Consider the following 14,313-nt stretch of genomic DNA (forward strand, 5'->3'; position numbering starts at 1 on the left):
ATAAAAGATGTTAAAAGAATTGAAGCCAATGGAGAGGTAGAAGTAGGAAAAAAATACCCACAAGCAAACTCCTTTGAGAAACTTGAAAACCTAGTTTCAATCGACAATGAAACAACTGGGAAGATAACATATCTCGAATCAGAAAATTTTGGGTATTTCGCAGACAAGTTAGAGGAGGCGGAACAGAAAGCTCGAATGAAGAAGGAAGGAGACCTTGTCGCTGATGAAGAAAAGCAAAGGAAGCTCGTTTGCAACCCATTTGCAGCCGTCGGCAAGAGGAACAACCCATATGCAATTTCAAGTTAGAAGAAAAGAAATTGCTTTGAAAGGAGGATGTTTTCCCTATTTTTTCATGTGGGTCCTTTTTTCAGACCCAACTGAAATGACCATCCCCAATTGGATTTTCTTCACTTACAAAATGGGATTTCCTCATTTTCTGTGCTTTTTCTTTTTACAATAGAACTTTCCTTGAACAAATTAGTTTTGGTTCATTGGCTTGAATCATATAGGTTGGATATTATTGATATTGAATATGTTCCCATTCAAGGGGCTTACTTTTTTTCTTTTACCTTTATTTTCTTTTTAAAACTTGAGGACTAGTTTTTCTTTGGAAGGGGATAGAATATGATGTAATAGGACTTGGGTAAAATGGTAAGTTCAAATTAATCTTTGTTATTCGATTGATTAAATTTTAGGTCCCTCTTGTATTCAATAAATTTTTATCATTTGAATAAAATTCTCATTTGGTAGACTGTAGACAACATTGCTTTATGAACCACCTACTCCAACCCTCATAAACCCTCGATTGCTACCCTTCCTACATTTTTTTCAAGCACAAACAAAAAGAGGGCAACTAATAGTTATCTACATTTCTAGAAATTCCAATCGGAGATGTACATCTGTCACTTTCTTTTGAAAATAAGAATCAATCAGATGGTGATATCCACTAAACCTGCTTTAACCCAAAGGGGTAGAGAAAGAAAGATTTTCTTTTTGTTGGTCATAACTAAAGAAAGAAACCGCTCTTATCTTTCTAAATAAAAAATTGTTGTCGTTAACTTTCATGGGTCTGCAAAGAAAGCACCAAAGAAGGAAGATGATTTCTGCTATTAGTTGGTGTCTTATGCTGTCTTAGTGAGGAGTCTATCGTGCCTCTTTTGGTATATTGGAATTTGCACAATCTTTTTGGACAGTGATTCTCCTATATTTTAACTACTGCATCGTCTTCCCAAACGACCCTCTCACTTTTATGAATATGCTACTTATCGGTCATCCATTCAGAAACAGAAAAGAGACCTTCTGGTGCTTCATCATCAAAGCCTTCTTTTGGCTCATATGGAACGATAGGGAATCCAACTACACTCACTTTTTCGATAATCTTTTGTATACGACTTTCACTTGCTGTAAATCCACCTCTCCTTTTTGTGGTTACAGCCTTACTTCTCTTATCTGACAATGGAACAGTATCTTGTAATCTCTCATGGCTTTTTTGCCCTTTTGTGGTTTCATTACATCAATGTAATTATTCATATGTTTCTCATTCAAAAGAAAAAAAAGAGTAAGTGATGAAGGGTGGCGGGGAGTGAGGCTAGAAGGCTATAAATAGGGGGGGGGGGGGGGGGAAGATGGAAGATGGGAGATGGGAGTTTCCTCTTAAAAAAAAGATGGGAGAGGAGAGAGCATACCTTTTCCTTTCCTAGAGGAAGATTAAAAGGGGTAAGGCCTTAGACTACAGCTCCTTTTGAAAAGGAAGATAAAAATTAGATCCCATCCATATTGATAATAGATGTTAGAAGAGTTGAGAGTTAACAATTTAGATATTGTACCTTTAATTGTGTGGATTGGGATTTTTTCTGGAGGCAGTATTGGAGCAACTTAGGATCCAATTCTTTTAATTATAGTTATTCCCCTTCCAAAATTGGGGTTCTTTCTTTCTCTCTTTTTTTCTTTTTAATAATTAGTATTTAATATTTGTTTACCCTGTTTTCATGGAGCTGAGAAGTTATGTTCCTTTATATTAAAATGTTTGTGCGTGTTTCATTCTTTAAATAAAAGCCTTTTGTTTGCTTGTTGTGATTTCTTTAGTCTATGAAACCAAGTTCTGTATTACAAAAGAGAAAGACACTTCTTTGCATTTTCTACACGTTGAATCTCATCATCATCTTCTCTTGGTGATCATACTTCTTTTTTATTCATGTGTGGAGAGAACCTCAAAGGTGGATATAGTGATATTTTAATTAAAAGGCTTTTGTCAGATTGTCGGAGATGGAGGCTAAAATATGTTTTCAGATAGGATGATCCATTACGTTAGGGATTTGATTTGAGGAAAATACTTTTTGCCTTTCTAGGTCACTGTTTTTAAGCAACACGCAAGTAGAATAGCTGCTCTGAATGATCGGTTGATTGGTATCAAGTTGGGTAACTTTAGGTAAGGCAGCATAAATTTCATGTTTTTAGCTTTCTTTAACAGATTAAATTATTTATTCATGTATGCATTTTCCATACATTGTTTCCAGCTATATCCAGGAAGGGCTTCTTCTTGGGCAGCTCCTGGGTAACAGGTTTACCATCACCTTGCGGTGAGTTTGTCACTAAGATTCCATTGGGTATTTAACATTTTAGTATGTACGCGATAACCTCAACCTAATTGTTAGAGGTTCAAATTTTAACCCTTCCAAAATGTTGATGATTTTAAATGACATTTAAGTTATAATGATTTAAGTTATATTTGAACTGTCTATCTTACCAGAGGTGTTGTAGCTAATAGTGAAGACGTGATCAAAGCATCTGCAGAAGCTTTAGGAACGCATGGGTTTATTAATTACTTTGGCTTACAGGTATGTTTTTTAATTTAAAATCTTGCTCATAAGTAACTTGCTCCATTCCTAATAAATCTTAGGTTGTAGGTGCGGTGTGTGGTCTTTGATTCTGACTCTGAATTTGTCTAAAAGCCTCATAGCATCGTTATACAAATATTTACAATTTTTATATGGAGGTACTGACATGGATTCATGTGTGTTTTCATGTTCGTTCTCACTTCTCAGTGTACCATAGAGTGCCTTTGGGAGGGAATCTCATTGTAAGCCTTTGGTGTACCTTATGGGGTAACGTTGGGAGGGAAACTCTTTGGAAGTATTTGATTTTCGTTAGGAGGGGGTGCCTTTGTAGGTACGGGAGGATAGAATCTTGTCAACTGGAAGGTTTCTTTACATATTGTCAAGATCTCAACATGGGAAGTGCCTTGTGAGGAGGAATTTTACACATGTGGCTAAATGAGAGTGACACTATTTTAATCAACAGTAGGTTCTTGGAAGTGGATCATTCGTGAGCATTTTGGTTCCAAGGGCTATTTGGCATATCCTAAAAGTGCCTTTCTTAGAAGTTTCTGTAGCCTTCTTTCCAGATATTGTAGTGCTAACAGATTGGACGAGCTAAATATTGGAGACATTCCTTTGTGACTTTCATCAACATACAAAATGAAAGAATACAAGGCACAAAAAAAGAAGAAAAACTAAGCCAACAAAATAGAAAATTGTAGAAGGATTTCCAATCATAAAAAATATGACCTAACAGATACTTACAAAAAGAACTCGTCATAGACCTAGAGAAACATTACATCAAAATTTGCTGGGGACTAAACATGGAAAGGTTCTCAAAGATTCTACTATTTCTCACACCAAATGCCCCACAACAAAGCTCACACTACAACATTCCATATAAAGGCCCAATTTCCTCCAGCTGACATATAGTACTTCTCTATTTATAGGGAAGTTTCTAACTATACAAACAAATTAGTTTCGCAAAAGATTCCAAGACATGCAAAAGGTAAGATCTCTCTGTTCTCTCTCCTCTTTCCTCCATCTTCTCCTCTCCCTAGTCTCCCCTTCATCTCTGCTCCTTCTCTGGTTGTCAAAGTCGTTTGTCGCCTGACCTCCCCTGCCCTTCCCATCATCTGCAACCCCATTCCTTTTCTCCAGCCAGCATTTTTCCGCACTTATCTGTTATGGAAGTGAAAAATTGCAAAGTTAATGGCGTTCATTTTTTATCTTGGTTTGAGGCTGGGAAATTCTTTGTGGAAGAGGTGGAATCTAACAGGCAATTGATACTTTCTGCTTCGCAAGTAGTCTGGTTTTTGGATAATATTTTGGAATTGACAAAGAAACCAACATCAAGCTTTTCCGAAAAAGACAGATGGAAGATTTAAACTTTCCAAAATTATCACAATAGGAAAATAATCTATGAGATGTGTAGTCTGGCCTAAGGCAAGAGTTAAGACTTTTTATTCACGTACCATCAAGTGAAGCCACCAGGGATTGGAAGGTTTTTGCCGAGTCTCTTCGGGACATCCGGTTGCTGCATCAGAGTAGCATAAAGTTCATGGAGAAGCCCAAGATTTCAGGAGAAAAACAAAACAATGTAGGTGTTGGTCAATCTTCCATGGGTTGCTCTGTTCTGCCTACCAAGAAACAGGGTACTGCCTTGACCTTCAACCAAATAAGATGCTCCTCGCCTGTTAAGAAGCCTGAAGGTAAATTTTTGTCCCAGCACTGGAAAATCAAAAGCTTGGCAGTTGTCAAGGAGGATTTTGACAATCATTGGGTTGTCTCAAGGCTTTTCGAGTTTAACAAGTGGCCTGAAATCTGTAATACACTAAAGTTATACTTTAGTTCAATGTAATTTAAATCTTCTCTCAGCGGAAGTTGCCTTAATCAAACTGAGTAATGGAAAATTGGAAGAACTTATTGAACTACCTGGAAATTGGCAAGCATTTGGTAAGTTCCATCTATAGCTTGAGAAATTGGATAGGATGAAGCATAGCCTTCCAAATGTGGTGTGTGGTTATGGGGGATGGCTAACTATACGTAATTTACCTCTAGACTACTGGTGCAGAAAGACTTTTGAAGCCATTGGTGATCACTTTGAAGGTTTAGAGGCTATTTCAGTTGAAACTTTAAATGACACCAATGTAGTGGAAGCGAAAATTCAAATCAAATGGAACCTCTGTGGTTTTATGCCAGCAACGATAGAAATAGCAGATGAAAATCGTGGAACTTTTTTCCTAAATTATGGTGATATTGAAGTTCTTTGTCCTTCTCCAAAAGTCAAAGGTGATTTACTCTTAAAGGATTTTTTTAATCCTATTGATTTGATTAGAGTTTTACAAGTTATGAAGGATGAAGAAGGTGAAGCTCCTGAGATTGATCCAGAATGGGGTTTCATTAAGGATGCATGAGAATCGTCAAATTTCACAAGAAACCCGCTTGTCTTCATACCAAGAAAATTTCCAGGGAAGTTTCCAGCTTTGTGCTTCCTGGAAAAACCTCCACTTCAGCCTTATTTGGTGGCCAGTTCATTGGAAGTTAATCCTCAGAATGTGAACACAGATACGGCATTAAAGAGGAAAGAGCAAATGGAAGTTATTTCTGTGCAATGCACCTTTTATCTTCCAAAAGTAAAGGCGTGGATAAGAAAATTAAGTTTAGCAAGTCTGTTGGAATCCCTCCAAAAGCCCACCAAGAAGACAACTCAGATGTAGCTTTTTTTCAGCCAGGCCTTATTCTCTCTCCTAGCAGCAAATTAAAAGCTCTCCCTGCATTGCCTGCATTGGAATCAGCATCTTCTCTGTCCTCTTCAAATCAGTCATTAAGTATGGCTAATTCTGACTCCAAATCTTCCAAAGTCAGTTTGAATAATGTTATTAAGCAAGCTGCAAGAGCAAGAGAAGCAAACAAACTTGAGCCATCTCAGAAGTTACCGATTGGTGCATCATTGTTACATGGCTTGAAAAAGGAAAAGAAGCTCAAGAGTTCGAAAGTTCCAAAAAGAAATTATCCTTTGTTCTTTTTTTGAAAAGGAGACAGCCTCTTTATTGATATAATAATAATGAGACAGAAGCTCATAGTACAAGATAATTATACAATGAGCATGTAACCATGGATCAGGAGGTGCATCTGGGCATCTCAACTAGGTTGACGTACCCAATATTACCCTCATCATATCCAAACAAGCTAAAAACCAAAACAAAGGAGTAATGTCCAAAGGCAAAAAAAAAAAAAAAAAAAAAAAAGAAAAAAGAAAAAAAAACTAAACAAAAGAAGTACAAAGAAATACAAATATAACCAAAAAGACTATAAGATCACAAATCCAGACTTGTTAGAGGAGGGCTGTCCAAAACAGGTCAGTCATATTCTCGTCTTCTTTAAATCACATCAATCATTGAAGTGGCAGTTCTCAAGCACATCATGTTTCTCTTGTTCTAGGTACTCATATTCCACAAAATTTGAAAGAAGAATCTGTTGCTAGTGTGTGCAGCGAAGAGCTTGAAAGGTATGAGGATGATGAAATTAAAAATTCTGAGGAGTTCCCTGAAGATACGAACAAGGCTTTCGGCCTCTTATTTCAACCTAAAAAAGAGATAATTCCTTCCAAGTGTATGGACTTTTCTTTTACTCCTCTGAAAAAGCAAGATATCCCCCAAAAGCTGCAGACCATCTTGGAAGCCTGTGACATCTCCCTAGCTTAGTCCAACAAAAAGCAAGAAGCAACCTGAAATTACTTGAATTGCAGTTTTCAAGGTTGTAATAATAAGATCATTTCATGGAAAACTGGAGGAATTGGGGGAAAATCAAAGAGATTCTGGAAAGATTTCTGCAAATAATTATTCTGGATGTTGTTTTAATCCAAGAAACTAAAAGAGACAGTTTTGGTAGGGCCTTCAAAGAAAGCATTTGGAGTTCAAAAGACATTGGTTGGGCTTTTGCTGAAGCGGTTGGGAGATTTGGAGGCATTCTTACATTGTGGGGCGAAGGAACGATCTCCTTGTTCGACATCATTAAGGGAGAGTTCTCATTTACAATTAAATACGGTACAATTTGCAAATAACACTGCTGAATATCTGATGTTTATGGTCCCACTGATTATCGAGAAAGAAGGAGACTATGGGCTGAACTGACGTCTATTGCTGATTCGTGTAATGAAGCTTGGAGTATCGGTGGAGATTTCAATAGTATTCGACAGAGAAGTGAAAGATTCCCAATGGGAAAAGCTTCAAGTGACATGAGAAATTTCAATATATTCATCTAGGAAAGTAACATCATGGAAATTCCTCTTTCAAATGGCCGATTCACTTGGTCAAGTGAAGGGGAAGCAATCTCTAAATCTCTTATTGACAGATTTCTGGTTTCTAACAAGTGGGAGGAAGCTTTTGAGAAGAGGAAGACATTCAGTACATCCTCTTTGAGTGCAGTTATGCTCAAAATTGTTGGTTTGCATTATTTAAGTTTTTGGGCATCAGCTGGGTTTTTGTAAAACCAGCAGCATGCAATGTTCTTCAGATTTTGGCAGGGCAAAAGCTTAAAAAGAATGAACAGATCCTGTGGAGTAATGGGTGAAACCTGTGCTTGCTGATTTCTGGTTTGAAGGAAACCAAAGAGTATTCCACGACAAGGCAACTCCTTGGTTTACTAGATTTGAAGTAGTTTGATTGAACACATCCCTTTGGCCCTCTCTCTAAAATTATTCGAGTCAAGATATTAATTTAATTTGGAGTACTCTCATCTCCATGAATTAAATTGTTGACAACAATAGTGAAAAAGATGACCCTCTTCCTCTACTACACTTCATAGTCTAGTCTTGTTTGTTATTTTTAATATTCTTGGTTAAGGGAGTGTCACCCTAGTTGAGATGTCCGGTGCACCTCCTGATCCATAGCTTTATGCTTGTTAAGCATTAGTCTCATATCATTGTCTCAATGAAGATGCTTGTTTCTTGTTAAGAAAAAAAAAAAGAAAGAAAGAAACATTTATAAGGAAGTTTCTACCCATTTTTATTATAAAATTTAAGATATTTCTTTGATAAATATATATTTTATCATCATTATCATTATTATTTTGGCACCAACAAATATATTGATATATTGTCATTACCATTCTAACAGATATATTAATATATTGTTGTTATTATCCTAACTTTGGCACTAACAAGTAAATTATAATTATTTTTATAATTTTGGCACCACACAATTGTTTTATTTATTCGTAACCACATATTACTTATTTATTTATAATTTTTTAGAAATATTTAAATTTTTTCTAAAATGGAAACGAGCCTCTCCATTAATACAATGAAATGAGACTAATACTCAAAGTATAAGAGAATTATACGAAGAACCTGAATCTCTGAGGGACAAAGAATCTGGAATCCAAATACACGAACTAACAAAATGAGGACGAAGAATTTAACAAACTCCAAATTTTTTTTTAAAAAATGATTAGGTATTTGGACCACGTTATTTGTTAATAAGATTTTAATGTTTTGAATTAAATTCATGGAGAGCCTTAACATAAAAATTTCTCTACTATTTTGTAAAACATTGGGTTGTTACATGAAGTCTTCACGGGTCAAAAAGGGAGAAATAGTTCAGCCGTCGGGTTTAATGATGCTGATAAATAAAGGAAAAGGTCTTGAAAGAGAGATATCTCCCAATCCAGTGCCGATAGTGTATAAGGCAAGTCGGTTGAAAGCTAAGGGGAGAGAGGATTTAGAAGGCAACGAAGCAGTGGGTTGGGTGATGTCTCAAGAGGCTGCAAAAGAAGACACCGATCTGAAACTGGAGAATAAGGAGAGTGGAGAGATTCAAAAAGGCGTTTGTTAATGGCTTGACATCAGGTCCTTCAATCGGATCTTGTCTTCACTTTTATTTGGTGGTAAGTACGACGGGTAATATGGGCCAAGTAAGTCCTCTTTCTCTTGTGTCTTATCCTCCATTGGGGTTGGGAATGTTTGAAAGAGGTGCTGGTGTCATTCATTCTAATCAGTTGTATTCTGTTCCTTTTAGTTTGGGGGAGGAGGGGGACTGGTTGAGATCGAGGGTTTTTATTAACCATCGGTCTATTTTCAATCATTTCCTTACTCAGGATGTGCCTTACCCTTTGCAAATACTCTATCAACGAGAGATTGGTGGCTAGTGTTTATTTCTTCAATCCATGCCATGGGTGACAAGTCAGAGGGAAGTGGATTGCTTCTAACCAATAGAGAGGTTGTTGGAGATCCTTTAACAATGTCCAATCCTAGAGGTCTTCAAGCTCCATCAAGCATTGGTTTAGAGAATCTTGGGTGGGCAGCTTTAGCCTCATCTACATCACCTTTCTTCCCTTGAAAACTTTCCCATCTCTGATTTTTTGGTTTGGTCGGAGAACTTCGTTTCTTTTTCCTTTGGATTTCGTCGTAATTTGTCCAATAGTGAAATGATGGAGGTTGCCTCTTTGCTTTGAAGGGTACTCTTTTAGGGAGGAGAGAGGGGATGTTCACATTTGGAATCCAAATCCTATGGAGGGGTTTTATTGTAAATCCTTTTTTGGAATGTTATTAGATCCTTCCCCTCTTGGGCTGCCAGTGTTTGATACTATTTGAAGGATTTATTGCTCAGTCGTGTGAGCACTTGTGATAGGCTGGTTCAAAGAAGAACTACACTTTTGGGACCTTTTTGTTGCATTTTGTATCAGAAGGCAGAAGATGATGTGAATCATCTTTTTTTGAACTGCCAGTATACGAGGATGGTGTTAGCATCGCTGATTAGAGAGACATTTGAGCTACGTTCGAGGAGTTCCTTCTCCATCCACCTTTTAGAGAGAAAAGTTGTTTTTTGTGGCTTGCGGGGGTAAGCAATTATTTTGGGGGAGAGGAACGATAGAGCTTTTAGAGGAAAAGAAAGGGACACTTGTGAGCTGTGCTTCTTGATAAGTTTTCATGTCTCTCTTTGGACTTCGGTTTCAAAGTTTTTCTTTTTTGTAATTATGCACTAGGAGACATCTCTCTAAGTTGGAATCCCTTCCTTTAGTGGGAGGTATATAGAGGATGTTTTGTTAGCCCATGCAATCTTTCATCTTTACTCAATGTAAAATGTTGTTTTCATAAAAAAAAAAAAGAAAAAAGAAAAAAAGAAAAGAAATTTAGTTTCTTTTCAAAAAAATACCGTGGACAAAATACAAAAGGTGCCCTCTTTTAGGATAGAAGACATGTTCAGGAGTTTTTTTGATAGACTTGATCCACCCCTAATTAGATTTTTGTACTCATGATGGTGCAAATGAGAGACAATGCAGATAAAAAATTACACTGCATCTAAATCAGAGATATATTTTGTTAATTGATGCAATCGGTGCTATTGATTCAATATTTCTAAATGTTTTGCTAACTATGCCATCTGTGGTATTGAATTAAGCGTTTTGGCAGTGGTTCTGTACCGACTCATCTTGTTGGAGCTTCACTTCTTAGAGGAGAGTGGAAGGGTGCTGTCAATATGATTCTCGATCCAAGAGAAGGGGATATCCTTTTATTAATGCGTGTGCAAGGAAGGATTGTCACTCTACTTATCTGTTTGCTTTCCAATGTTTTTCTCCTCGCAGGCCTAGTTTGTTTTCTTAACTCAGTTTTTAATTACAAACCAATGAAATTGCAAAGGCAAGAGAATACTACAAGGAAAGCGATGATATTGATGGAACGTTGAAACAATTACCTCGATATTTAGTGGCTGAAAGAGCAATAGTAAGTTCATAAATATAAAAGTCATTAATTCCTAATCATTCTGTTTTTCTGATACATCTCGTAAATGAATTTTTTTTATTACTGTTGTACTTATTGCCTGCAAAAGTACACACATACATGGATGTGTGTGATTTTGCATTATAGCAGGCACACTGTATTTTCCTTGTATGTAATAATGATGTAATTGTTGCTCTTTCTAAATTATGCAGCTACAATGTTTGAAGAAATGTCCTGGGAACTATTTGCAGGCTCTTAAAGCTATACCTAGAACTTTGAGAATGATGTAAGTGATTATATTTTGGAAGATTCTAGTGTTCTTGCTGTGTGGACTATGCTTGCCGGTTATTGATATCTTTTATGCTTGACATACTTCATTCGGCTTTCTTGTGGTTCATCCTTCCCAAGGTATGAGAAAAAAGGCCTTTTGGTTAGATTTTAAAAAAGGTTCTCCTGGTATTTGTGGTCTGAAAGACATGGAAAAGTTTTCAAGGATGTTTTCGCGACTTTCAGTAGTTTTATGGATTTGATATTGTTTCATGCTTTGTTTGAGTGTAAATGTAAATAACCCCATTTGGTTTAAGGTTTTTATTGATGTATGGGGATAAAGGATATCCAACAATTTGATTGTTGGAAATAGGAGATTGTTGTGTTTACAATTTGATTGTTGGAAATTGGAGATTGTTGTATTTGGTTGTGTGTGGAACATTATTAGGATTTGAAGGTTTTAAACTTTAGGGAGTAAAAAGAACTTTGTTATTGAATACGCGCAGCTTAGGTATCGTCTCTTCAAATATGTAAACAAGGCAATAAATGGTAAATATTTGAGAACTAACATTAATGCACAAACTATCATGGGTTGTCCTAATGGTACAAAATGGGACATTGTCTTAATAACATGGTTAAGTTAAAAGGTCATGGGTTCAATCCATGCTGGCCATGTACCTAGAAGTTAATATCCTACGTGTTTTCTTGACACTCAAACGTTGTGGGGTCAGGTAGGTTGTCATGTACGTTGGCTTGAACACTCACAAAGATGAAAAGAAAACTAATTTATACACAAATATTAAAAATATTACAAGTTTTGACACTCCTCCTCAAGTTGCTTTAAAGATGTCCTCCATAGTATTCTTGTCAATCAACTTGTCAAATTGTTTCCTTGGAAGATCTTGGGTTAATATATTAGCAATTTGCTCAGATGTAGGTAGATAATAATACATATTATTTTTGCTTCAATCTTCTCCTTGATTAAATGCTTATCAACCTCTATATGCTTTCTTTTATCATGTAGAATTAGGTTATGGGAATTTTATCCTTGCAATAAATTTGTATGCCCTAAAAAATTCTATCAGTTGAGGTTGTAAACTTTGCTTCATCCCTACTTCTAGCTACCACATTTTGTTTTTTACTTCTCCAAGTAATTAAACTTCCTTGAATGAAGAAGCAACAACCAAAATTAGATTCTTTAGCTGCAGCACTTCTTGACCAATCTCCATTAGCATCAATTTGTATTCAGAAGTGATAATGCCTTTACCTCAATATTCTAAATGACTCCAAATGAGTCATTCTAGGAGCATGCATGAACTTACTAACCATGCTCATGACACATAATAAAGCTTCCAACAAGTTTCTAACATCGTTCCTTGCTTTTTATTTCTTTTACTTTTGCTACTTGTAGCTTTCGATTAGGTTTACAAGTGGTTTTGCAACCTTGGTACCAAGTAGAAATATTTCTTCAAGTCTAAGAACATACTTTCTTTGATTAACAAAGATACCTTTCTTCGATCTTGTAAATCAATTCAAAACTTTTCATCCATTTCGAGGTAACCCTTCAAGCCGTTTAAGAATTTGGATGAACCTCAAGAACTCAGACTATTAGCAAAGCAATGGGTTGACATTGTTGGAAAACAGCATACATGCACAGTGGAAAACAAGATCAAAATTTTACTCTAATTGCTTCTAATCCTATTATAAATTGACATGGAGAACCCTATTTAATTGAAAATTATGGTTTTGAAAGTCATACCTTCGTAGATCTCGAATTTTCGTAATCTTTTCATGATCTCGAACTCAAACCGCCACTAGGGTTGACTCGCTATTCTCTGGACTTAGAACTGGGTAAAGGATTTGTGAGAGGGAGATGGAATTTGGAGGTTTAGACTAAGAGTTGAGATTTAGGAGAGAAAAATAACTTGGTGAAATTAATTTTTGAGGAAAAACACTAAATTGCCAATAAATTTCTGCATATTTGAAAAACTACACTTTAAATAACCTAATTACATGCACAAAAGCACATAATTAGTTCAACAAAATCCAACACCTCACATTCCACTAACCACTAGTGGACTTTAGTGGGCTAGGTGTTTGCATCTCATGCAACCACATATCCCACTATAAGTTAGTGGGATTATCCCGTAAAATATTGGATTTTTCCTCTAACATTAGTCAAAGGGCAAATTGGTCTTTTCATCTTTCAAGTCAAAGTCAAATTTTGACTTTTCAAGTAAAAAATCAACATATTGACTTTTTACTATTTTGTCCGTCTTGACTAACTTCGACCTCTTGAGCATGAATCCACATTCATTTTCTCGAATTTCAAAATACATTCGAATATATTGTCGGTCATAGTTTGACTTTTAAAAGTAAAAAAGTCAAGCCTTTGGTTTTTTACAACTTTGACCATGTCCATCATTTTTGAGCTTTCGGGTATGAGGCTGCATTCATATTTTTATATTTAAATCACGTTTAAAGATATTCTATCTCTAACTGATAATCGACGGCTATATCACCTATATTTGTCGGTTTTTTTTTCTTTTTACCTAATTCGAACAATTCGAATCATTTCATTATACTGTTCTAAGTTTATTCCATATGAGCTAGCAGGTGAATCTAATGGACCTATAGATTATGGGCTCCAACAATTTGAGATTAACTGGCTTAACTTTTTTAGATCGAGCTAATCAACATCCGTTAACTAATGGGTCATTCCACTAAAGTCTCATAGTTGCACTCCCTTCACTATAGATATATTTGTGTCCATCTGATATAAACATGATTAGTAAGTTGATCTTTTATAGGTTCGTAATCTTGACTGGGTTAAAATTACTATTTACCTCCAAGATTACATCTTGTTCCTTAAATCTCATTGATCCACCATTGAACAATTGGTTTAAGGTTCAACCTATAAGTTGAATCCCTCTCGGGCCAATGAGAGGGTAGGGCCCCTTATTCAAGACCTAGATTCAGTTCTTTAGGGTACAACCTATCTACTAATCCTATAACAGGCAGGAGTAAATTCTGTCTTGCACCCTATGTTCCTAGCTATCCACCCGTCTTACCCCTAAAATGGAGGGCTGATTGAGCCAACGTTGATGACCTGCCTTCATTTATGTAGATTTAAGATTAATCTTGCGCGAATAGGAGTTCGTAGTCAACTCAGAATTAAGATTAAGTTATTTAGGTCATCAATAAACAAAATAGTCACTTTTATACAATAAACCACCGACGGATTTAGTATAGGCTCAGGGGGGCTCGGGCCACCATTCAACTTTATCGTCTTTATATAATATATATAAAGAAAATTATTTAATTTTTAATACTTATAGGTAGCTTAGTAGTTACTCTATCTGTCAACCCTCCTTTCAATATAGGTTCAAATCTTATCTATGTAATTTATTTTCCATATTTTTCTTTTAGCCCCCTGTCAATATATTTTCTGGATCCGCCACTGCTAAATGGTGTTATAACATAAAATTGATTATTTCATGGTTCAGT

General features: G+C 36.0%; 1 protein-coding gene and 1 long non-coding RNA gene across 4 annotated transcripts in view; one reads left to right on the plus strand and one right to left on the minus strand.

The window, feature by feature from the left end:
- Positions 1-14,313, plus strand: part of LOC103501017 (uncharacterized) — a 43,757-nt gene that overhangs the window by 14,118 nt on the left and 15,326 nt on the right. For all 3 annotated transcript variants that reach the window (XM_008464496.3, XM_008464494.3, XM_051081827.1), the window contains 6 exons: positions 2,349-2,428; positions 2,517-2,579; positions 2,750-2,837; positions 10,220-10,322; positions 10,439-10,542; positions 10,752-10,825. In XM_008464496.3, coding sequence (XP_008462718.1) covers positions 2,349-2,428; positions 2,517-2,579; positions 2,750-2,837; positions 10,220-10,322; positions 10,439-10,542; positions 10,752-10,825 — 512 coding nt within the window. The remainder of the gene's footprint in view (positions 1-2,348; positions 2,429-2,516; positions 2,580-2,749; positions 2,838-10,219; positions 10,323-10,438; positions 10,543-10,751; positions 10,826-14,313) is intronic.
- LOC127148321 (uncharacterized) lies at positions 3,544-5,999 on the minus strand. Its single transcript, XR_007819199.1, has 3 exons — positions 4,752-5,999; positions 4,292-4,640; positions 3,544-3,998 (listed from the first exon to the last, which is right to left on the minus strand). It is a non-coding gene; the product is annotated as an uncharacterized LOC127148321 (long non-coding RNA).

The sequence above is a fragment of the Cucumis melo genome, chromosome 2 (genome assembly GCF_025177605.1).
Source record: "Cucumis melo cultivar AY chromosome 2, USDA_Cmelo_AY_1.0, whole genome shotgun sequence".
NCBI lineage: Eukaryota > Viridiplantae > Streptophyta > Magnoliopsida > Cucurbitales > Cucurbitaceae > Cucumis > Cucumis melo.